Source organism: Oncorhynchus kisutch, linkage group LG6 (genome assembly GCF_002021735.2).
Source record: "Oncorhynchus kisutch isolate 150728-3 linkage group LG6, Okis_V2, whole genome shotgun sequence".
Classification (NCBI taxonomy): domain Eukaryota; kingdom Metazoa; phylum Chordata; class Actinopteri; order Salmoniformes; family Salmonidae; genus Oncorhynchus; species Oncorhynchus kisutch.
The window spans coordinates 60139660-60165665 of NC_034179.2; the positions used below are offsets into that span (position 1 = coordinate 60139660).

Genomic DNA, 26006 nt, shown 5'->3' on the forward strand with positions numbered 1-26006 from the left:
GAAGGATGTGATGTTACTATGTCTGTGTTAATCTTGTGTCCAAAGATAGCTAGCTTTTCTAATTCCTTTTGGAGGACATTTTTAGATATGTTAATGTTTGTGTTGTCTTCACAAAGCAAGAGCAAGGAGGTACGCACTAGCTTTTCTAACTCTGTTGTTGTTCATAGTGATGGACGATAAGAACGTGGCCAAGCTTAACGAGCTCATCCAACAGGGGTAAGACTGAGACCAAAAATGATAATGTAACCACAGCTTTTAGAAAGATACCACTTTTCTCCAAGACTTTAGGGTTAAAAGTGGTTGATTTGTTTATAAATAGTTTACACATTTGAAATTAACCATTATATACACCTGTTTTTTATGTACACCCATCTAGTACCTCTTCGGTACCCCCTTTGCCTTTAGAACAGCTTGAATTCTTCAGGGCATTAGTTTTACAAGTCGGAAACGTTCCACATGGATGTTGGTCCATTTTGATGCGATGGCATCGTGCAGTTGCTGCAAATTGGACGGCGGTACATTGAGGCCACCAATCTGTATTGTTGACACCAGGAAGAATGGGTCCATGGACTCATGCTGCTTACCCCCAATTCTTCCTGTGCCATCAGCATGACGCAACAATAATCGTGAATCGGGACTGGCACTGTCAATGTTTTTTGTCCCACTATTCTCGGGAAACCCTGGAAACAGTCTTGCATGAAAAGCCCATGAGGGCTGCCGTTTCTGAGATACTGGATCCGGCGTGCCTGGCACAGACGATCATACCACGCTCAGTCGCTTATGTCACTCGCTTTGCCCATTCTAATGTTCAAACAGTAACTTGATGTCTGTCTGCCGGCTTTATATAGCAAACCACGGCCACGTGACTCACTGTCTGTAGCATCGAGCCATTTTCGTGAACAGGGTGGTGTAGGTAATAAACTGTCCGGTGTGGCGATATACTGAAAAAAAATATAAACACAAAATGTAATGTGTTGGTTTCATGGGCTGAAATAAAAGTTCCCAGAAATGTTCCATATACAAAAAAATACGTATTTCTCTCAAATTTTGTGCGTAAAGTTGTTTCCCTCCCTGTTAGTGAGCATTTCTCCTTTGCCAAGATAATCCATCCACCTGACAGGTGTGGCATATCAAGTAGCTGATTAAACATGATCATTACACAGGTGCACCTTGTGCGGGGGTCAAGAAAAGGCCACTAAAGATGTGCAGATTTGTCACACAACACAATGCCACAGATGTCGGAAGTTGAGTGAGCTTGCAGGAATGTCCACCAGAGCTGTTGGCAGAGAATTGAATGTTAATTTCTCTACCATAAGCTACCTCTGACTTCGTTTTATTGAATTTGGCAGTATGTCCAACCGGCCTCACCACTGCAGACGACATGTAATCAGGACAGCCCAGATCCTCCACATCCTGCTTCTTCACTTGCGTGATCGTCTGAGACCTACCAACAGGACAGCTGATGAAATTGAGGAGTATTTCTGTCTGTAGGCCTCTTGTGAAATTAATTTATTTAAATTAACTGATTTCCTTACTGTTAAGTTCGCTAATGACTGTGGTAGCTTATGGTAAAGAAATGAACATGAACATTTCTGGCAACCGCTCTGGTGGACATTCCTGCAGTCAGCACTCCCTCAACTTGAGACACCTGTGACATTTTGTTGTGACTAAACTGGACATTTTAGAGAGGCCTTTTATTGTCCCCAGCACAAGGTGCACATGTGTAATGATCATGCTGTTTAATCAGCTTCTTGATATTTCACACCTGTCAGGTGGATGGATTATCAACACTTTACATGGTGAGTTTTTGTTCAGTGTAGATTAGGTATTGACCTCTGATGTAGGTTGATATTTAGTAATTGTCATTTTTGTTGTAGTTTGTGTTTATCTCATGTTTCTGCTCTATTCTCCCAGGGCCACCACGGTGCGTTCTAAAGGCAGGAACCTACGCATCAAAGCTCCCATGTGCCGTGCGCTCAAGAGGCTATGTGACCCAGATGGTGAGTAAACACATGCACAAACACACATTGACAGACACTCACACAGCAGGGAGAGGGCGGAAGTGTATGAATGGGGACGTTGAGTCATGCATGTGGGCAGGGGGGGATGGATTTCCATGGCAATACTCGGGAAGGGGGGCGGATGATTAGGGGAGAGTAAGTGGTGGTTGTAATGATGCTGATCATCTTACAAATGTTATCCCTCTTTCCTTTACACCTCCCTCTCACTCACTCTCTCTAGGAGTGAGTGATGAAGAAGACCAGAAGCCTGTGCGTCTACCTCTGAAGGTTGCCGTGGAGCTGCAGCCGCGTAGCAACCACTCCTGGGCCCGTGTTCAGAGTCTTGCCCATAATCCCCGCCTCAGGTCAGTGTCAACTAACTATAAAGACTATCATTTCTGAATTTTTCTTTCGTGATAACTTCCTGTATACGAAAGGTGTACTGCAAGGTCAGTATTGGGACCAGTTCTCTTAAAATATTTATATAAATAAAACTGTGTTGAAACGTGTATTAATCTGTATGCAGACGATACTGTTATGCATGCTATTGCCCCAACTGTAGATGGTGAGATGCAATCTGACTTTGTTGCCTTACAACAAGCACTGGTTGGTTTAAAACTTGTACATAATGTGGGCTAGACTAAATGCATGTTCTCTAATTCTTTCAGATGGACTACATATTTATTCATTGAGTGTTTCGCCCATAGATCGGGTTCCCGCCTATAAATGTCTGGGCATTTGGATTGATCAACACTTAACGTTGAAGAAACATACTGATGAAATCCATGGCGTTGTTTTGTTTTATAGTATGAAGAGTACAGCTTAACGTAGCTAAATAAAATCAAAAGGATATTTTCTCCAAACGATATGAGGGTGTGTACATGCAGCTATTGCGTTGCACTGTTAAGAAAGAAACAAGTCTTGCTATATGTTTAGATTTTTAATACATTCTAAGGCTGCATGACGCGTCTAATAATTTGGGAAAAAATAGCAATGAAAGGCATGAACTCTGCTTAGTTTTTTTGCGCCGGCTAAATACGCTTGATCCGTCTCATTCACATTTTGACAAGTACTTGATAATGCCTCGAATTTCCCGCCGGCATCCCCTTTTTGTGGCTGTAATGCCCCCTAAAAAAATACATTTTTTGGCCAGTTGTGCCCCTGGCCTGAAAAATAATAATAATTCCCTTCTCCCGGCTTCGTGTGCCAACGCACCTCTCGGATATCTAAATTCTAATTAGCCAATGCCAGTCACTTGATCGGGTCGTTCTCACAGGCTACAAGTGAAGACCGACACGTTGGGGACGCAACTGTGCGTGTCCTTATCGAATTCCGAGGCGCATGTTGAAGATGTTGGAAGAACTGTCCACATTTACTTTTCGTCAGCCAACAAGATGAGTAGGCCCAACGAACAGCAAAAGCACTAGCCTATGTCAATATACTATGCCCCATAGTACAAAAGTTTACCTATTCTATGCGATTTAAATAAATATTTCAAACAATCTGGGACAGTTGTGGGATGCGATAGATCCCAAATTAATACAACTACTAGCTTCAAAAAAGCAATGAGGCTGACACAACAGATCAGAACATTTAGCTTAAAATGTTGATAAACTATTAGGCTATTTCTTCACATTAATAGTGCAGCAATGTGCATATGGCAGTAGGCTATAAGCGTGAATGTTCCAAAATGCAATCAATTAGCGGGTAAACGACATTCTGAAAAATCACCACAAATGCGATTTTATAATAAAAGCATTACATGTATAAAGGTGCATTTTTATTTTTAAAATGATCTTCCCCAAACCTGAAACTCACGTGCTGTGTGTATGTATGCCAGTTAGGCTAAATACCCGTTGTAAAGCAGATTAATATTCTTAATTTGAAGTTACTTGTCAACTTAAATTGTGACACAAACCTTATCAAAAAATATATGCCTAATGGGCTAGGCTACATGATTTGTGCGACTATGAGTTGAAAACGTTTTTTTTAAGGAGTGTTGTTTCTTGCTTTACTGCACACACACTGGGTGTCATTCACAAGTGATAATATTGACACCCATCGGACTATTCTTAATTTAATCTTGTCTTTACATATAATTTAGTACATGTGTGAAATTTGTTTTGATTTAGAATCTGCTATTATCATGCATCTGTCTTGGAACAGGGGCAGGGGGAAAAATACATGTCATCTATGCACTTAAATAGTGAATGAAGGATGCTTTTCCTGTGGTTCATTTTCATGCCATGAGGTAGGCTATACTGTTGTAAAGAGAAGCAATGTGCTTACTATTAGAACAATTAAATAAATATAGTAGGCCTAGCCTATAGAAAGTTGATGGTATCCTCTTTTTAATAGAGGCTATCAAAACTGTTTTCTCACTTAATTGCATAGCCTATAGAAATATGAGCATAGACTCAACATTAAGTGATGTACAAAATTTTTTGTTTTGATTTTGCATTGATGTCAGAGTGATTAGAGGGACAACTGTGCTGAATACCAGGCAGTTAGCAAGTTTGGTAGGATACTAATGCAGCATCAGCGCTTGGAGAAGCCTAATTACCATGACTAAACAGTCATGACCTGTGACCGCTGGTGTGGCTGTAATACGGTTACCGTGATGGCGCTAAATCTAATTTTTCCCCCAAATTTTGTGTTGTGCTATATTTTTATTTTACATTTGTATTGATTGCTTTTTCCTTTCACATTGCATTTGATTGTTGTATTACTGTGATCAGGGCACCCTTGAGAATGAGTGCCTGGTCTCAATGGGTTTCGTTGAATAAATAATAGATTTAATAAAAAATCAAGATGGGCAGAAAAATCTTTATGCTTTTGGGACACCCAACCCGGATTGTTTGGATCCCTAAACATAGCGACCATTACATGAATCATATTGTCATTATCATATTGGGTTTTTCTAGGTTGTGTCGTGCTGAACATGCCCCTGTCAGTGTTTGAGGTGTGTGTTGTCTACAGGAGTTGTCTTTGCTGAGAAATGTAGTATTTTCTAACATTGTTTGTTCTTCTGTGTGATGATGTAGGATGGTGGTGGAGCTACATAGGAAGGTGTCCAGCCTGATTGAGTTCCTGAAACAGAAGTGGGCCGTCCATGACCAGCGGATCGTATCCTTCCACATCACAACAGTTATGTCATGTCCGTCTTATAGCACTTAGACCACAACCTAACTGATTATATTTTGTATCTGGTCGAGTATAGAATCACATGAAATTAGCACCAGACACAACCTGCTGGTAAAAAATAAAAAGTCTCAAATGAGCTGATCCATAGAACTTCAAGAGATAAACAGATAATATTTAGCCAAGTTGATGCTCAATTCTTGTTTTTGTTTGACATCTCTGCTGACCCTCCTTGACTGTACTGTGTTCAGCTGAAGAGCCTGCAGGAGCGCGAGGCGTTAGGGGGAACCCAGCAGCACAGTGGTAGCGGCAGCCCTGCTCTCCCCTGTAGAGAAGACAAGGAGGACCTGTTCCTATACCCAGCTGAGACCAGCACCTTGACCCCCCTGCCCAGCGTAGCCCGTGTGGTTCACTCCAAGGCCTCCTGCACTGTCCACTGGCAGGAGAGTGGCAAGCCCCGGCCCGGCCCCAAGGAGTTGATCCCCACCGCCCAGATTCTGGGCATCCAGGGGGCCCCGCTCCTCCTCCCCCGGGGGGGCGTGGCCAAACCTGGACGTGGTGGTGGGGATGCTCGGCGTGTTGGGGGTGAGACCCCCATATCCACACCTGAAGGAGGAACGTTGGGAGGGGGAGCAGGGCCAGAGCACAAGAATCTGAACCAGATAACATCTCCTATACCTCCACTTCCTCCTCCTTCGTCTTTGCTGCTGTTGTCTATAACTCAGAAACAGGAGGGTGGTGTAGCCGCGGGGCAGGTGGAACAGGAGAAGGGGCTGGGGGAAGGACCAGGGGTAGGGGAGTCCTTGGGGGCCAAGGGAGGAGATGGGGACTCCATTTCTCAGGACCAGGGGGGTAGTTCTTGCTCTGCAACTGTTCCGTACAGGCTTGAAGAGCGGACCACAGGGGTTAATGGCAGTGACGGTGCCTCTCCAGAGAGGAACTCCCTCCCCCTGTTGGACCCCCTGGTTCCCACCACACCTCCACCGGCACTGCGACAGGTGGAGGACGTCCCTCCAGACCAGGGGCAGGGGCAGGGGAGCGCAGCAGCCCCAGGAAAGGAAGAGTCTGGTGGGGTTGGTGGTAGTGGAGGAGGAAGCAGCACACCAACCCTGGTGTCCTGTGGTCGGTCGGCCCAGCGGATCTGTGATGAGGGCTGGAGCTCGCGGGGGTCAGACAGCAACGTGACTCTGGCAGAGCTGTACCTGATGCTGGGGAAACCTGGGAAACTGCAGCTGGAGTACGAGTGGCAGCCGGCTGCTGTTGCAGTCCCGGAGATGGGGGACGAGGGGCTACAGGGACCAGGGCAGACATGCCCACAGCTACAGTCACCACGCCCCCTGCCCCCGCCCTCCACCCATCGCGTCCTGCGCTGTCTGCTCCGGCTGGTGTCATCAGAGGTCAATCCCAAACCTGTGAGTCAACACCGCCTAGTGATGCAAATTCTTCATAGCCACTGGCCACATTTGAATGCTCTACACTTCGTCCGAAGTATGCACTCCTGCACTCTCCCTCATGGATTTAAAAGTAATCGACTGGAAAGGAAAAGGGGGATACCTAGTCAGTTGTACAACTGAATGCATTCAACTGAAATGTGTCTTTCGCATTTAAACCAACCCCTCTGAATCAGAGAGGTGTGGGGGGCTGCCATAATCGACATCTAAGTCTTTGGTGTGAGGATTATGGTGCAAACGCCCTCTAGCCATGCTTACACGAAACATTTAAATGCATGAGGTAGAGGGATCGAGTGCACACTTCTGGAGAAGGGTAGAGAATCGGAATGCAGACACTTTGTAGGAGACTTTGTAAACAGATTATGGGATTTAATAGCCTTAAGTCATTTTGTTTTCTTCTAATGCCCTCTCCCCTCTCCTTTCCTCTCCTTCAGGCCCCAGAGCTGTGCTCCACAGCCACGTCTCCGGTAAAGCCATCCCAGGAGGAACAGTCCCTCACCCCCCCAGGCAAGGCCCCTGCTGTGGGGGTACGGAGCCCCAACTGTGGACGACCACAGCCCCTGGGGGTCCGAGCGACAAAGCTGATGTTACCAAACACTGGGTCCTCCGGTAGCTTACCAAACTCTTATCACATGCAAATGCATACACACACACACACACACTAGAGGTTGACCGATTATGATTTTTCAATGCCGATACCGATTATTGGAGGACCAAAAAAGCCGAAACCGATTAATCGGCCGATTTTATTATTATTTTTATACATACATACATGCATACAGGGGGGCAAAAAAGTATTTAGTCAGCCACCAATTGTGCAAGTTCTACCACTTAAAAAGATGAGAGGCCTGTAATTTTCATCATAGGTACACTTCAACTATGACAGACAAAATGAGAAAAAAAATCCAGAAAATCACATTGTAGGATTTTTTATGAATTTATTTGCAAATTATGGTGGAAAATAAGTATTTGGTCACCTACAAACAAGCAAGATTTCTGGCTCTCACAGACCTGTAACTTCTTCTTCTTTAAGAGGCTCCTCTGTCCTCCACTCGTTACCTGTGTTAATGGCACCTGTTTGAACTTGTTATCAGTATAAAAGACACCTGTCCACAACTTCAAACAGTCACACTCCAAACTCCGCTATGGCCAAGACCAAAGAGCTGTCAAAGGACACCAGAAACAAAATTGTAGACCTGCACAAGGCTGGGAAGACTGAATCTGCAATAGGTAAGCAGCTTGGTTTGAAGAAATCAACTGTGGGAGCAATTATTAGGACATGGAAGACATACAAGACCACTGATAATCTCCCTCGATCTGGGGCTCCACGCAAGATCTCACCCCGTGGGGTCAAAATGATCACAAGAACGGTGAGCAAAAATCCCAGAACCACACGGGGGGACCTGGTGAATGACCTGCAGAGAGCTGGGACCAAAGTAACAAAGCCTACCATCAGTAACACACTACGCCACCAGGGACTCAAATCCTGCAGTGCCAGACGTGTACCCCTGCTTAAGCCAGTACATGTCCAGGCCCGTCTGAAGTTTGCTAGAGAGCATTTGGATGATCCAGAAGAAGGTTGGGAGAATGTCATATGGTTAGATGAAACCAAAATATTACTTTTTGGTAAAAACTCAACTCGTCGTGTTTGGAGGACAAAGAACACCATACCTACTGTGAAGCATGGGGCTGGAAACATCATGCTTTGGGGCTGTTTTTCTGCAAAGGGACCAGGACGACTGATCCGTGTAAAGGAAAGAATGTATGGTGAGATTTTGAGTGAAAACCTCCTTCCATCAGCAAGGGCATTGAAGATGAAACGTGGCTGGGTCTTTCAGCATGACAATGATTCCAAACACACCGCCCGGGCAACAAAGGAGTGGCTTTGTAAGAAGCATTTCAAGGTCCTGGAGTGGCCTAGCCAGTCTCCAGATCTCAACCCCATAGAAAATCTTTGGAGGGAGTTGAAAGTCCGTGTTGCCCAGCAACAGCCCCAAAACATCCCTGCTCTAGAGGAGATCTGCATGGAGGAATGGACCAAAATACCAGCAACAGTGTGTGAAAACCTTGTGAAGACTTACAGAAAACGTTTGACCTCTGTCATTGCCAACAAAGGGTATATAACAAAGTATTGACAAACCTTTGTTGTTGACTAAATACTTATTTTCCACCATAATTTGCAAATAAATTCATTAAAATTCCTACAATGTAATTGTCTGGATTTTTTTTCTCTAATTTTGTCTGTCATAGTTGAAGTGTACCTATGAACCAAATTACAGGCCTCATCTTTTTAAGTGGGAGAACATGCACAATTGGTGGCTGACTAAATACTTTTTTACCCCACTGTATATATATAATATTTTTTATTTTTAGATTTGATTATTTATTTGTAATAATGACAATTAGAACAATACAGAATGAACACTTTTAACTTAATATAATACATCAATAATCAATTTAGCCTCCAATAAATAATGAAATGTGTTCAATTTGGTTTAAATAATGCAAAAACAAAGTGTTGGAGAATAACGTAAAAGTGCAATATGTGCTATGTAAGAACGTTTCAGTTCCTTGCTCAGAACATGAGAACATATGAAAGCTGGTGGTTTCTTTTAACATGAGTCTTCAATATTCCCAGGTAAGAAGTTTTAGGTTGTAGTTATTATAGGCTTATTTCCCTCTATACCATTTGTGTTTCATTAACCTTTGACTATTGGATGTTCTTATAGGCACTTTAGTATTGGCAGTGTAACAGTATAGCTTCCATCCCTCTCCTCGCTCCTCCCTGGGCTCGAAACAGGAACACAATGACAACTGCCACCCTCGAAGCAGGGTTACCCATGCAGAGCAAGGGGAACAACCACTCCAAGGCTCAGAGCGAGTGACGTTTGAAAAGCTATTAGCGTGCGCTAACTAACTAGCCATTTCACTTCGGTTACACCAGCCTCATCTCGGGAGTTGATAGGCTTGAAGTCATAAACAGCGCAATGCTTGATGCACAACAAAGAGCTGCTGACAAAACGCACGAAAGTGCTGTTTGAATGAATGTTTACGTGCCTGCTTCTACCTACCACCGCTCAGTCAAATACTTGTATGCTCAGTCAGAATATATGCAACGCAGGATAAGCTAGGTAATATCTAGTAATGGATCCCCCGAGCTGACAAGGTGAAAATCTCGTTCTGCCCCTGAACGAGGCAGTTAACCTGACCGTTCCTAGGTCGTCATTGAAAATAAGAATGTGTTCTTAACTGTTTTGCCTAGTTAAATAAAGGTGTACATTTTTTTTTGCCAAATCGGTGTCCTGAAGTACCGATTTCCGATTGTTACGAAAACTCGAAATCGGCCATAATTAATCGGCCATTCCGATTAATCGGTCGATCTCTAACACACACAACCTACACTTATCGAATCTTCTCCAGTAACTCCAAAGTTTTAGGTCAGAGGACCAATTCTTGAAGTATTGTTTGTCTTTTACCTGTGTCTTTGTATGACATCTCATGTACACCAATACTAATTAACTGTAACCTTGGCTTTGAACCCCTCAGGTCGTAACCTCCCGCGGTCTCTGCTGGTGTCTGGGGGGGACTCAGATGGTGGGGTGTTTGCCGTTCCCACCACACTGCCCCCCAACAGCTCCCGACACTCCCGCATGTTCTCTCCCAACAAGGAGGCCGAGCTCGCCTTCCGACAACAGCTCGACTCAATCAACGTAAGGACGTTTTGCATACTCTCTCCATATTTTGTCTGTCTCAGAAAAATAAACTAGCTGGACTCTATCCAGATCTCTTCATTCCTTCCAATCTTATTATTTTCCCTCTTCAGGGATGCAAACTCGTCACTTTTGTAGATTTTTTGATATACAGTGCATTCGGAAAGTATTCAGACCCCTTGACTTTTACCAAATTATGTTACAGCCTTATTCTAAAATGGAATACATTTACTTTTTAAAATCATCAATCTACACACAATACCCCATAATGACAAAGCAAAAACAGGCTTTTGGAAATTCTTGCAAATGTATTAAAAATAAAAATAAACAGAAATGCCTTATTCAGACCGTTTGCTTTTTGAGCTCAGGTGCGTCCTGTTTCCATTGATCGTCCTTGATGTGTCGACAACTTGATTGGAGTCAACCTGTGGTAAATTCAATTGATTGGACATGATTTGGAAAGGCACACACCTGTCTATATAAGCTCCCATAGTTGACAGTGTATGTCAGAGAAAAAACCTAGTCATGAGGTTGAAGGAGTTGTCTGTAGAGCACCGAGACAGTATTGTGGGGAAGGGTACTAAAAAATGTCTGCTGCATTGAATGTCCCCAAGACTGGGGCGAAAGTTCACTTTCCAACAGGACAATGAACCTAAGCACACAGCCAAGACAACATAGGAGTGGCTTCGGGACATGTTTCTGAATGTCCTTCAGTGGCCCAGCCAGTGCCTGGTCTGATCGAACATCTCTGGAGAGACCTAAAAATACCTATGCAGCGATGCTCCCCATCCAACCTGACAGAGCCTCATGGTCATGCAACAATAAATGCGCTCCTTAAGTTACGGGGCAGGGCTAGGTCTGTGTGGAACGCGGCATGTGGAGAGGGATGACGTAAGAAGCGGTGTAAACTATGAAATGGATGTTACACACAGCATATCACATTTAACACACTAAACATCCAAATACCGTTATAGAAGGTTAAAAACACAAACCGATCCGTGCATCAATACCGGAATATAGTAAAATACTGTATACCGCCCAGCCCTAGGAGAGACATCTGGCTATCTCATCCAATTGGTATTGAGGAGAGGATGCAACAGATTCTCCCACTGTTATTCCAATATCACGTGTGACAGCTGTGAGCAGCCAACTGCATCCCCTAACCAGCCATTAGCTTACTCAGCTGCTTCTCTCTATCCGTTCTTTCGGCACACCTCCATCAGTTTTCAAATGTTATTTACTGTGATGACGAGCTGGGGCTAGCAAACAGTGATGGGATTTATGTTACATTTGTTCAATCATTGGAGCAGCTCGCTGCATAAGTGAAGTTCATACGTACAGTCAGGTCCATAAGTATTTGGACAGTGACACAATTTCCATCATTTTGGCTCTGTGCACCCCCAAAATGGATTTGAAAGGAAACAATCAAGATGTGCTTTAAGTGTAGACTTTCATCTTTAATTTAATGGTTTTGTAAAAAAGAAAAAAGTATCGGAATTACAACCCTTTTTTTTACGTAGCCCACCAATTATAGGGGCTCAGAAGTAATTGGACAAATAACATGATCATGCATTTAAATTGTGTGTATTAATACTTGGTTGTAACTCCTTTGCAGTCAATGACTGCCTGAGGTCTGGAACCCATAGACATCACCAGATGCTGGGGTTCTACCCTGGTGATGCTTTGCCAGGCCTTTACTGCAGCTGTCTTCAGTTCCTGCTTGTTCTTGAGGTGTTTTACCTTCAAGTGAAATGCATGCTCAATTGGATTCAGGTCAGGTGATTGACTTAGCCATTGCAGAACATTCCACTTCCTTGCCTTAAAATGGTATTGGGTTGCTTTCGTAGTATGCTTCAGGTCATTTTCCATCTGCACTGTGAAGTGCGTCCAATGAGTTTTGATGCATTTGGCTGAATCTGAGCAGATAATATAGCCCTAAACACTTCAGAATTCATCCTGCTGCTTTTGCCAGCAGTCACATCATCAATAAATACAAGGTAGCCAGTTCCATTGGCAACCATACATGCACACGCCATAACACTGCCTCCACCATGTTTCAAAGATCAGTTTTTTTTTTTTTTTTTATCTTGGCAAACTCTGATCTGGTCTTCTTGTTTTTGAGGCATAGCAATGGTTTACATCTTGTGGTAAACCCTCTATTTACTCTAGTGAAGTCTTGGTTGTTGACTTTGACACAGATACGCCTACCATCTAGAGGGTGTTCTTGATCTGGCCACCTGTGAAGTGGTTTTTCTTCACCAGGGAAATAATTATTCTGTCATCCACCCCCGTTGTTTTCTGTGGCCTTCCTGGCCTTTTGGTGTTCCTGAGCTCACCAGTGTTTTCTTTTAAAGAATGTACCAAATAGTTTTCGCCACACCTAATGATTTTTTTGTTTTGTTTTTTTGTTGCCTAATGATGGCTTGTTTCACTGGCAGTGCATGCTCTTTGGACTTCTCAATGCATGCTCTTTGGACATATCTCAATATTAACAGCAACAGATTCTAAATGCAAATGCCACACTTGAAATCAACTCTAGACCTGTTATCTGCTTCTTGTAAATTAACTGAGGGAATAACACACACCTGGCCATGGAACAGCTGAGCAGCCAATTGTCCAATTACTTTTGGTCCCTTAAAAAGGGGATGACCACATATAAAAAGTGCTGTAATTCCCTACACCATTCACCCGATTTGGATGTAAATACCGTCAAAGTCTGCACTTTCAGCTCATATTCAGAATTGAATTTCAACTCATATGCTGTGGTAGACAGCTAAAATAATAACTTGGTCAATGTCCAAATATTTATGGACCTGATTCTTTATTTTGCCTGTAGAGGAAAATCTGAGTACACTGACCCTCACGCTTATGTATTCAACAATTAATGCCACAAGTTTCTAGCCCAAACCCTTTTCTACAGCGAATTGGTGCACGTTACATCATTTTATAAACCATGTTGCGGGCCCTTTTTTAACTACTTGTGGGCTGCAAGTGTTTGGTTTGATATCAAATGACCTTGTTTAGTAATGTTACCTGGCTAGTTAGATATCAACATGGTACCTTGGCTATGCACATGTTTGGATGGTACAGGAAGCCTACTCAAAGAGATGCTTCAAAGGTAGGATGCATATGCCTAATCAATGTAATTCTAAGCTAAATCTGAATCATATCTGTTTTTCTTCTGGTGTTCCTTAAATTATTTTTGGTGCCTAACTGTTGGGAGGTGGGTGGTGTGATTGTGAGAGTGTAGGCTATGTGTGTAAAGTTGTAAGCTAAAGATGGTTTCATTTAGGCCAAACCTGAGTGTAACCCTTACTGCCACAATGAAACTGCAGATCATTATACATTTTATATTCCTTCCTACATTCCTCCTGCCTAATCACAGGTAGGCCTTTTGGATATGTGCAAATCAGCCAATTTCGACAGTCACGATTCTACTCGGTATCGTGATACTTGGTTTGGTATCCTATCGTTAGTAAATGTTGGTGTTGCGACAACCTCATTCTGAAAAAGGCCCATTTTTCTTGCAGTTTAGTTGTTGTTTTTTTAACCTTTTTGGGGCCTCACCAATTTGCATCACTGCCTCTTACAGATGCAGTCAGACATTTTCCTGCCGAAACAAAGAAAAAACCGAAGCCGGCCACTCCGAAAGCCCCTCGTGGTCCAGGTAAGTCTTTCATCTTAGTCCATTGTTTGGTGCACCTATTGAATTGACAGTTATTCTTAGGACAGCTTGAAATCTGAACAGAATGTTTTAATGTGAAATTGTTGTTTTTGTTCCTCAGAGAACTCTGCTCCCCCGCACCACTGGAGACACTCCTCAACACGTCTGCTCCTTCTCCATCCTCTCCAACTCATCTGCCACAGGTATGCCACCTGTCAACATAACCCATACACCTAGTTTTACAAATTATAAAATTAATTATAAAACATGCTTTTACTTACCTAATCACAGGAAGGAAGTAGGAATGTTTGAAGTATCGGAGAAACATATTTTTTTTAGTAATTATGCTGCAGGAATAAAAAGCACTAGGGAGCAGTAATATTTTGTTCAGGCCCAAAAATGTTTTATCCAACTATCTGAACAGGGCTAGAAGTACTCAACCACACTCACCTCCATAGTTTGGACTTGACTGACTTTTTTCTTCTTACTGTTCCCCCCAGGAACAGGCTCCTTCCGGCCAATCCAGCCCCGTCTCTCTCCCTCCACCCGTCCCCTCCTCCCCAGAACTCCGCCTATTACCTCTGGCCCTGGGATGTCCAGTCAGCTCTCCAGTACGTACCGCTTTTCTCGACCTGTTCAGGGCCTTTTTTTTGTTTTTGTTTTTGGTCCATCAGCCACTGTGGCAGGTAGTTTTTTTATTTTTTATCTACCAGCTACTCAGATTTCTTTCCAAAATTACACAGAAATTATAAAATAAAACCGATAAGCATGCTTTGATGTTTCTAAAACAAATGTATTACTATTAAATAGCCAAGACACACGAGGACAAAGTCTCACTTGAGTAGACTTTAGACCTACCTTGATGCCTGTGCGCAGCTGTGCTATACAGGATTCGTAGTTCTTTAACTTTGTGCGATTCATTTACCAGCTAAGTAACAAAACGGCAGAAATACCTTAACCAGCTACTGCAGCATTTACACTATATATATATATATATTTAAATATATATATATTTAAATATGTATGTATGTATGTATGCACATACACATACACACACACACACACACACACACACTAGAGGTCGAACCGATTATGATTTTTCAACGCCGATACCGATTATTGGAGGACCAAAAAAGCCAATACCGATTAATCGGCCAATTAAAATTATATATATTATTTATTTGTAATAATGACAATTAAAACAATACTGAATTAACACTTATTTGAACTTAATATAATACATCAATAAAATCAATTTAGCCTCAAGTAAGCAAAGTGTTGGAGAATAACGTAAAAGTGCAATATGTGCAATGTAAGAAAGCTAACGTTTCAGTTCCTTGCTCAGAACATGAGAACATATGAAAGCTGGTGGTTTCTTTTAACATGAGTCTTCAATATTCCCAGGTAAGAAGTTTTCTGTTGTAGTTATTATAGGACTATTTCCCTCTATACCATTTGTATTTTATTAACCTTTGACTATTGGATGTTCTTATAGGCACTTTAGTATTGCCAGTGTAACAGTATAGACTCTGTCCCGCTCCTCCCTTGGCTCGAACCAGCAACACAATGACAACAGCCACCACACCGAAGCAGCGTTACCCATGCAGAGCAAGGGAAACAACCACCCCAAGGCTCAGAGCGAGTGAAGTTTGAAACGCTATTGGCGCACGCTAACTAGCCAGCCATTTCACTTCGGTCACACCAGCCTCATCTCGGGAGTTGATAGGTTTGAAGTCATAAACAGCGCAATGCTTGATGCACAACGAAGAGCTGCTGACAAAACGCACGAAAGTGCTGTTTGAATGAATGTTTACGCGCCTGCTTCTGCCTACCACTGCTCAGTCAGATACTTAGATACTTGTATGCTCAGTCATAATATATGCAACGCAGGATACGCTAGATAATATCTAGTAATATCATCAACCATGTGTAGTTAACTAGTGATTATGATTGGGGCGGCAGGGTAGCCTAGTGGTTAGAGCGTTGGACTAGTAACCGAGCTGACAAGGTGTTTACTTGAGGCTAAATTGATTTTATTGATGTATTATAAACCCCGAGCTGACAAGGTACAAATCTGTCGTTCTGCCCCTGAACAGGCAGTTAACCCACTATTCCTAGGCAGTCATTGAAAATAATAATTTGTTCTTAACTCACTTGCATAGTTAAATAAAGATGAAATTAAGGTGTAAAAAAAAAACGGCAAATCAGCGCCCAAAAATACCGATTTCCGATTGTTATGAAAACTTGAAATCGGCCCTAATTAATCGGCCATTCCGATTAATCGGTCGACCTCTAATATATAATTATAATCTTTAGAAATGCAATGGAACGCAGCTACCTCTGATGGGAGCACGCCTGACTGAGCTGATGCCCTTCTGGCAGACCCCTTACTCAATCAGCTCTTATTCTCTCCTCCTTCACAGTAGAAGTCTGAAACAAGGTTCTAAATACTGTTGACATCTAGTGGAAGCCTTAGGAAGTGCAATCGGACAAAATGTACACTATCTTGGATAGGCAAAGAGTTGAAAAACTACAAACCTCAGATTTCCCAATTCCTGGTTGAATTTTTTTCTCCGGGTTTTTGCCTGCCATATGAGTTCTGTTTTACTCACAGACATCATTCAAACTGTTTTAGATACTTCAGAGTGTTTTCTATCCAAATCTACTAATAATATGCATATATTAGCTTCTGGGCTTGAGTAGCAGGCAGTTTACTCTGGGCACCTTATTCATCCAAGCTACTCAATTACTGCCCCCCAGCCATAAGAAGTTAACTCAATCATCGGTGTGACCGCTCTAGGTCGTGGTTGTTATCCTTTGGGACCGCACTGGTTATGGATCGCATAGATTAGTAGCAACATTGTTGCTAAGCTTTGACATACAAACCATCAGACGGTTCAACTGCAAGCCTGAAGTCAACAGTTAAGATCTCTCCTGCTCTCTCTCATTCTCTTACCTCTATTGTTCCATTGCTTTACACTGCAGCAGACTTTCGATATTTCCCATGCGCTTCCCGTTGATGTTCATTGTCGGACTATTATTGCCATGCCAGAAGTATTTGGGTTGACATTTTAGTTAAAGGGGAGGTTGCTTGCAAGTCTGTGTGTTGTTATTTGAACTGTATTGAAGTGGTGTGGTACTAATGATATGTGGCCGAGAAGATTTGACATTTTAAGGCCTTTGTTTTGTAAATGAACACACCCACATTCATAGCCTCTGCACTCATCCACTGGGAATTAATATAGATTATTGCAAATCCTCAAATGTTGATGACTGGGTTCTTTCTTGTAAATTGTTTCTATGAAGTTGCCGTTCAATTGCTCTCTAATAATTGCTCTTATTATTATTATGATGATTATTATTATTTTATGAGGTATTATTGGTGGGGTTACCCCTGTGCTGTGACGTGGGTTTTCTATTGTGTGTCTTAGCCAGTGAAGAGTAAAGATATCTGCAAACAGACTACACTCTAGGCAGTCTCTTCTGCTGATGTGTATGGGTCTGGTAGTGGTACTTTCTCGATCCTACTCTTTCAGGAGGATTAATACCCGCCTGGTGCCCGAACAAAATCATTATCTTTACACGTCTCTAACAATACCGCTACAACCTCACAAATGCTCTTGTGGAAGAAAGTCCCCTCAGCAATGTTCCAATATCTAGTGGAAAGCCTTCCCAGAAGAGTGGAGGTTTTTATAGTCGCAAAGGGGGTACCAACTCCATATTAATGCCCATGAATTAGGAATGATATGTTTGACGAGCAGGTGTTCACATGCTTTGGTCATGTAGAGTATATTGCAATAAATGTGATACTTGGTTATTTCATTAACATATGTGAGAGAAATTCTCGCACTGTGGAGCCCTGTCCACCCACCAACATGGCTGGTGAAATAGACCTCTTTACCTGCCAATGCCAAAATCTACTCTAATTTGGTGGGTGTTCGGTTTAGGCCCTGGTCATGTTTTATTTTTCTCTTGTTTTTCACCTTTTTAGTACATCTTCTATTTTAAGGCCCACCTAGGCCAGGCCCACTGATGCTGGAAATTAGCGTACTCAGACTCTTGACAATTTAACGGGTGATGATTGATTCTATGTTTTTCCATCCAGGTGCCATTGACCTGGCAGCCAAGTCAGCAGGCATCATCCCAGGCAGCCCCTGTCGAGAGCTGGAGGCTCCCAGTCCAGACGGAAGGCCCATCTCAACCTCTCACCCTGGCGTGGTGTATGCTGGTCCTCCCCAGCCACAGCTCCTCCAGCAGGCCTCTGAGGTGAGTGGAACGCTGAAAGAAGGGAAAGAGAAACGGTCATATGGCGAGATCTAAAAGACAATGTACCCTATCTCTACATGGGTCGTATTCAAAAGGCCGGACACTGTTTTGGACAAGGGAGGTGCTACAGGAACTTGTCCAATAAGAGCACAGATTTTCATATATTCATATATATACACATTAATTCTAACCCTGTATCATTCTTTCCCTAACCCTCCACCAGGTTTCGCTGCAGAACGGCCTCCCCCCTCCGTCTCCAGGAGTAGCAGGTGACTCGCTCCTCTCCCCGCCCAGCGTGGCTTCTCTGCTGGACATCTCTCTCCCGGGACCCCCAGAGGAAGCGATGGCTCCTGGAGGGCCGCAAACACACATCAGTGACTCAATCATTGAGCTGGCTATCAACTCTGCACACTACGGTAAGTGAAGGGGGCGTTGTTAGAGGTGCGTGTGCTTCTAAAATAAGATATTGTACTGTTTTTGTAGTGTAGCCTGATCTGTTTACATCTCTCTCTCGTGCTGTCGCTCTATCTCAGGTGATGAGGCATCCCTCTCTCCTGCCAAGCTGAATGGTAGTGAGTGCTCTAAGCTCCTACCCTGTACCTCAGTCAGCCCCTCCAGAGGCTGGATCCCTTCCCCCAGCCACGACCCTCAGTGGTACCCCAACGACTCCACTGACTCTTCATTTGGCTGCCTGCTTTGTAAGACGGACACGCATACTTTTATATGTACAGTGGGGCAAAAAAGTATTTAGTCAGCCACCAATTGTGCAAGTTCTCCCACTTAAAAAGATGAGAGGCCTGTAATTTTCATCATAGGTACACTTCAACTATGACAGACAAAATGAGAGAAAAAAATCCAGAAAATCACATTGTAGGATTTTTAATGAATTTATTTGCAAATTATGGTGGAAAATAAGTATTTGGTCACCTACAAACAAGCAAGATTTCTGGCTCTCACAGACCTGTAACTTCTTCTTTCAGAGGCTCCTCTGTCCTCCACTCGTTACCTGTGTTAATGGCACTTGTTTGAACATGTTATCAGTATAAAAGACACCTGTCCACAACTTCAAACAGTCACACTCCAAACTCTACTATGGCCAAGACCAAAGAGCTTTCAAAGGACACCAGAAACAATATTGTAGACCTGCACCAGGCTGGGAAGACTGAATCTGCAATAGATAGGTAAGCAGCTTGGTTTGAAGAAATCAACTGTGGGAGCAATTATTAGGAAATTGAAGACATACAAGACCACTGATAATCTCCCTCGATCTGGGGCTCCACGCAAGGTCTCACCCCGTGGGGTCAAAATGATCACAAGAACGGTGAGCAAAAATCCCAGAACCACACGGGGGGGACCTAGCGAATGACCTGCAGAGAGCTGGGACCAAAGTAACAAAGCCTACCATCAGTAACACACTACGCCGCCAGGGACTCAAATCCTGCAGTGCCAGACGTGTCCCTCTGCTTAAGCCAGTACATGTCCAGGCCCGTCTGAAGTTTGCTAGAGAGCATTTGGATGATCCAGAAGAAGATTGGGAGAATGTCATATGGTTAGATGAAACCAAAATATTACTTTTTGGTAAAAACTCAACTTGTCGTGTTTGGAGGACAAAGAATGCGGAGTTGCATCCAAAGAACACCATTCCTACTGTGAAGCATGGGGGGTGGAAACATCATGCTTTGGGGCTGTTTTTCTGCAAAGGGACCAGGACGACTGATCCGTGTAAAGGAAAGAATGAATGGGGCCATGTATCGTGAGATTTTGAGTGAAAACCTCCTTCCATCAGCAAGGGCATTGAAGATGAAACGTGGCTGGGTCTTTCAGCATGACAATGATCCCAAACACCCTGCCCGGGCAACGAAGGAGTGGCTTCGTAAGAAGCATTTCAAGGTCCTGGAGTGGCCTAGCCAGTCTCCAGATCTCAACCCCATAGAAAATCTTTGGAGGGAGTTGAAAGTCCGTGTTGCCCAGCAACAGCCCCAAAACATCACTGCTCTAGAGGAGATCTGCATGGAGGAATGGGCCAAAATACCAGCAACAGTGTGTGAAAACCTTGTGAAGACTTACAGAAAACGTTTGACCTCTGTCATTGCCAACAAAGGGTATATAACAAAGTATTGAGAAACTTCAGTTATTGACCAAATACTTATTTTCCACCATCATTTGCAAATAAATTTATGAAAAATCCTACAATATGATTTTCTGGAGAGAAAAAAATGCTCATTTTGTCTGTCATAGTTGAAGTGTACCTATGATGAAAATTACAGGCCTCATCTTTTTCAGTGGGAGAACATAAACAATTGGTGGCTGATTTAATGTATTTTTGCCCCACTGTATGTATGTGTATATGTATATGTACAGTTGTGTTTATTTATATGAATGTACAGTTGAATTCGGAAGTTTACATACTGTTGGAGGCATTAAAACTAGTTTTTCAACCACTCCACACATTTCTTGATAACAAACTATAGTTTTGGCAAGTCGGTTAGGACATCTGCTCGGTGCATGACATAAGTAATTTTCCCAACAATTGTTTACAGACAGATAATTTCACTTATAATTCACTGTATCACAATTCCAGTGGGTTAGAAGTTTACATATATACTAAAAAACAGCTTGAACATTACAGAAAATTATGTCATAGCTTTAGAAGCTTCTGATAGGCTAATTAACATAATTTGAGTCAATTGGAGGTGTACCTGTGGATGTATTTCAAGGCCTACCTTCATTGCCTCTGCTTGACATCATGGGAAAATCAAAAGAGATCAGTCAAGACCTCAGAAAAAAATTGTAGACCTCCACAAGTCTGGTTCATCTTTGGGAGCAATTTCCAGACTCCTGAAGGTACCTTGTTCATCTGTACAAACAACAATATGCAAGTATAAACACCATGGGATCACGCAGCCATCATACCGCTCAGGAAGGAGACACGTTCCGTCTCATAAAGATTAATATACTTTGGTGCGAAAAGTGCAAATCAATCTCAGAACAGCAAAGGACCTAGTGTGGTTGGACCATTTCAGTTTGTCCATGATGTGTACGCCGAGGAACTTAACTTTCCACCTTCTCCACTACTGTCCTGTCAATGTGGATAGGGGGGTGCTCCCTCTGCTGTTTCCTGAAGTCCACGATCATCTCCTTTGTTTTGTTGATGTTGAGTGTGAGGTTGTTTTCCTGACGCCACACTCCGAGGGCCATCACCCCTCCCTGTAGGCCGTCTCGTTGTTGTTGGTAATCAAGCCTACCACTGTAGTGTCGTCTGCACACTTGATGATTGAGTTGGAGGTGTGCATGGCCACGCAGTCATGGGTGAATAGGCAGTACAGGAGCGGGCTGAGAACGCACCCTTTTGGGGGTCCCCAGTGTTGAGGATCAGCGGGGTGTAGATGTTGTTTCCTACCCTCACCACCTGGGTGTGGCCCGTCAAAGTTCAGGACCCAGTTGCACAGGGCGGGTTGAGACCCAGGGTGTCAAGTATAATGACAAGTTTGGAGGGCACTAAATGCTGAGCTGTAGTCGATGAACAGCATTCTTACATAGGTATTCCTCTTGTCCAGATAGGTTCGGGCAGTGTGATTTACGTCGTCTGGACCTATTGGGGCGTTAACTAAATTGGAGTGGGTCTAGGGTGTCAGGTAGGGTGGAGGTGATATGATCCTTGACTAGTTTTTCAAAGCAATTCATGGTGACGGAAGTGAGTGCTACGTGGTGGTAGTCATTTAGCTCAGTTAGCTTAGCTTTCTTGGGAACAGGAACAATGGTGGCCCTCTTGAAGCATGTGGGACCAGCTGACTGGGATATGGATTGATTGAATATGTCCGTAAATACACCAGCCAGCTGGTCTGTGCATGCTCTGTGGACACGGCTAGGGATGCCGTCTGGGCTGGTTGCCCTGCGAGGGTTAACACGTTTAAATGTTTTACTCATGTTTGCTCTGGTGAAGGAGAGTACGCAGGTTTTGGTTATGGGCCATGTCAGTGACACTGTATTGTCCTCAAAGTGAGCGAAGAAGTTGTTTAGTTTGTCTGGGAGCAAGACATCGGGCTCTGCGACGGGGCTGGTTTTCGTTTTGTAGTCCATGATTGACTGTAGACCTTGCCACATTCCTCTCGTGTCTGAGCTGTTGAATTGCGACTACTTTGTCTCTATACTGACGCTTAGCTTGTTTGATTGCCTTGCAGAGGGAATAGCTACACTGTTTGTATTCGGTCATGTTTCCGGTCATCTTGCCCTAATTTAAAAGCAGTGGATCGCTCTTTCAATTTTGTGCGAATGCTGCTATCCGGTTGGGGAAGGTTTTAATAGTTGCTGTTGGTACAACCTCACCGATGAGTTTACTAGCAAGTGCAATCACCGAATCAGTGTATACATCGTTGTTCGACGCTATCCCGAACATACCCCAGTCCACGTGATCGAAACGTGGAATCAGATTGGTCGGACCAGCGTTGAACAGACCTGAGCATGGGCGTTTCCTGTTTTAGTTTCTGTCTATAGGCTGGGAGCAACAAAATGGAGTCGTGGTCAGAATTTTCCCAGTCCGGGTCGTGCATTCAGTGTGCTGATTAAAATTTAGTGAGTCTTGTTTTCAGATTAAACTTGTTAAAATCCCCAGCTACAATAAATGCAGCCTCAGGATAGGTGGTTTCCAGTTTACATAGAGTCCAATGTTCTTTCTGGGCCGTCGAGGTGTCTGCTTGGGGGGGAGATGTACAGGACTGTGATAATAATCGGAGAGAATTATCTTGGTAGATAATGCGGTCGGCATTTGATTGTAAAGGAAATACTAATTGAGTTTATGTAAACTTCTGACCCACTGGGAATGTGATGAAATAAATCATTCTCTCTACTATTATGCTGACATTTCACATTCTTAAAATGAAGTGGTGATCCCAACTGACCTAAGACAGACAATTTTTACTAGGATTAAATTTCAGGAATTGTGAAAAACTGAGTTTAAATATATTTGGCTGGTGTATGTATAAACTTTCGACTTCAACTGCATGAATCCAAACACACGTACAGTATATACGCACACGCAGCCATTATCACCAGTCTCTGGCAATGATGATTTTCTATTGAACTGAACCTGATGATGAAGCCAATTGAAGCAGGATTACTCTGAGCCCAGAAGCATTAGCTCAGCTGAGATTGTCTTGAATTGTGTTGTCTCAATTTCAAACTATTTTAACTCACCCCCCCCCCCCCCCTCCCCAACAGCGAGCCTGGTGTCCCCTGATAAGGGCAGACGAAGCTCCCTGACTCCCTCTGGCCCCTCCAGTGGAACAGCCCTCCTCGGACCCAGATTTCTGGACTGCAACTCCCATGATTCCTTTCAGTCCCGCGGCCTGCCAGACGTAGCGGAGGTAAGACCACCCCAGTAGGAAGCATATTACTACATCCCTCCCTTGCACGATTTTAACCTTTTTGTTTCTTTACTGTTTAAATCAAATGTATTTGTCACGTGCCAAATACAACAGGTGTCCTTATCGTGAAATGCTTACTTACAAGACCTTAACCAACACTAGTTTTAAGAAAAATATTTACTAAACTAAAGTAAAAAAATAAAAGAACAACAAAATAACAAGAATGAGGCTTTATACAAGGGGTACCAAGTCAACGTGAGGGGGTACAGGTTAGTCAAACACACCTACTCAGGACACACCTACTCATTCCAGGGTTTTTCTTTATTTTTACTATTTTCTACATTGTAGAATAATAGTGAAGACATCAACTTGATATAACACATATTGAATCATGTAGAAACTAAAAAAGTATTAAACAAATCAAAATATATTTCAGGTTCTTCAAATAGCCACCCTTTGCCTTGATGACAGCTTTGAACTCTCTTGGCATTCTTTCAACCAGCTTCACCTGGAATGCTTTTCCAACCATCTTGAAGGAGTTCCCACATGCTGAGCACTTGTTGGCTGCTTTTCCTTCACTCTGCGGTCCAACTCATCCCAAATAATCTCCGTTGCGTTGAGGTCCGGTGATTGTGGTGGCCAGGTCATCTGATGCAGAACTCATCACTCTCCTTGGTCAAATAGCCCTTACACAGCCTGGAGGTGTGTTGCGTCAGTGTCCTGTTGAAAAACAAATGATAGTCCCACTAAGCGCAAACCAGTTGGGATGGTGTATCGCTGCAGAATGCTGTGGTAGCCTAGTCTCTAATTCTTATTGACTGTTGTTCAGTAGTGGTTTCTTTGGGAATTTGACAATGAAGGCCTGATTCATGCATTCTCCTCTGAACAGTTGATGTCTGTTACTTGAACTCGGAAGCATTTATTTGGACTGCAATTTCTGAGGCTGGGTTATCTCTAATGAACTTATCCTCTGCAGCAGAGGTAACTCTGGCTGCTCCTTTCATGTAGTGGTCCTCATGAGAGCCAGTTTCCTCAGCGCATGATGGTTTTTGCTTCTGCACTTGAAGAAACTTTCAAAGTTCCTGAATTTTTCCACATTGACTGACCTTTGTCTTAAAGTAATAATGGACTGTCAATTCGCTTTGCATATTTGAGCTGTTCTTGCCATAATATGGACTTGGTCTTTTACCAAATAGGCTATCTTCTATACACCACCCCTACCCTGTCACAACACAACTGATTGGCTCAAACACATTAAGAAGTAAAGAAATTCCACAAAATAACTTTTAACAAGGCACACCTGTTAATTGAAATGCATTCCAGGTAACTACCTCATAAAGCTGGTTGAGAGAAAGCCAAGTGTGTGCAAAGCTGTCATCACACAAAGGGTGGCTGTTTTTGAAGAATCTCAAATATAAAATGTGTTTTGATTTGTTAACACTTGAGTTATTACATGATTCCATATGTGTCATAGTTTTGATGTATTCACTATTATTCTACAATGTAGAAAAGAGTAAAAAATAAAGAAGAACCCTGGAATAGGCGAGTAGGCGTGTCCAAACCTTTGACTGGTGCTGTACATGTAGGTAGGGATAAAGTGACTAGTTAATAGATCATAAATATAGAGTAGTGGCAACATAAAAAAATAAGTGGGGTCAATGCAAATAGTCCAGGAAACCATTTGAGTAGCTGTTCAGTAGTCTTATGGCTTGGGGGTAGAAGCTGTTAAGGAGCTTTTTGGACCCAGACTTGGTGCTCCGGTACCGCTTGCCATGCAGGAGCAGAGAGAACAGTCTGACTAGGGTGGCTGGAGTCTTTGGCAATTTTTATGGCCGTCCTCTGACGACACCTGGTATAGAGATCCTAGATGGCAGGAAACTTTGCCCCAGAGATGTATTGGGTCGTACGCACTACCCTTTGTAGCACCTTGCGGTCAGAGGCCGAGCACTTACCGGGGATGCAACCGGTCAGGATGCTCTCAATGATGCAGCTGAATAACTTTTTGAGGATCTGAGGACCCATTTCTAATATTTCAAGTCTCCTGAGGGGGAATAGGTGTTGTCGTGCCCTCTTCACAACTGTCTTGTTGTGTTTGGACAAAGGCTGGGCTATATTGCCAAAATATATCGTGTATGGTATTTTTCTAATTTGACAGTATGTTTTTGATTTAATAAAAGTGTGACCACACACACTTATTTCAGTGGGGCTTTCTCCGTTCTGATTGTTTTATACTGTTCAATTCAACCTAAAAATTTCCTGCATTTCCATCAATTTCTGCATTTCTTGCACTCAATTGAGGTCATTGCCATGATATATGGGCAAAAAAACTAGGCCTTAATTTTTTCCAAATCTTGCAATTTTAGATAAACGCTTGGGTGAACTTTTGGAATCATGGAAATAGAATGTTTATT

At 43.0% G+C, this 26006-nt stretch overlaps 1 protein-coding gene across 4 annotated transcripts in view; it reads left to right on the plus strand.

Moving 5' to 3' along the window:
• Window positions 1–26006, plus strand: part of cramp1 (cramped chromatin regulator homolog 1) — a 58019-nt gene that overhangs the window by 26677 nt on the left and 5336 nt on the right. For all 4 annotated transcript variants that reach the window (XM_020486090.2, XM_031827038.1, XM_031827039.1 and 1 more), the window contains 14 exons: window positions 168–216; window positions 1915–2000; window positions 2242–2365; window positions 5045–5126; window positions 5393–6553; window positions 7027–7201; window positions 10139–10302; window positions 13895–13969; window positions 14088–14169; window positions 14467–14577; window positions 18072–18232; window positions 18456–18648; window positions 18766–18930; window positions 23450–23595. In XM_020486090.2, the coding sequence (XP_020341679.2) occupies window positions 168–216; window positions 1915–2000; window positions 2242–2365; window positions 5045–5126; window positions 5393–6553; window positions 7027–7201; window positions 10139–10302; window positions 13895–13969; window positions 14088–14169; window positions 14467–14577; window positions 18072–18232; window positions 18456–18648; window positions 18766–18930; window positions 23450–23595 (2774 nt within the window). The remainder of the gene's footprint in view (window positions 1–167; window positions 217–1914; window positions 2001–2241; window positions 2366–5044; window positions 5127–5392; window positions 6554–7026; window positions 7202–10138; window positions 10303–13894; window positions 13970–14087; window positions 14170–14466; window positions 14578–18071; window positions 18233–18455; window positions 18649–18765; window positions 18931–23449; window positions 23596–26006) is intronic.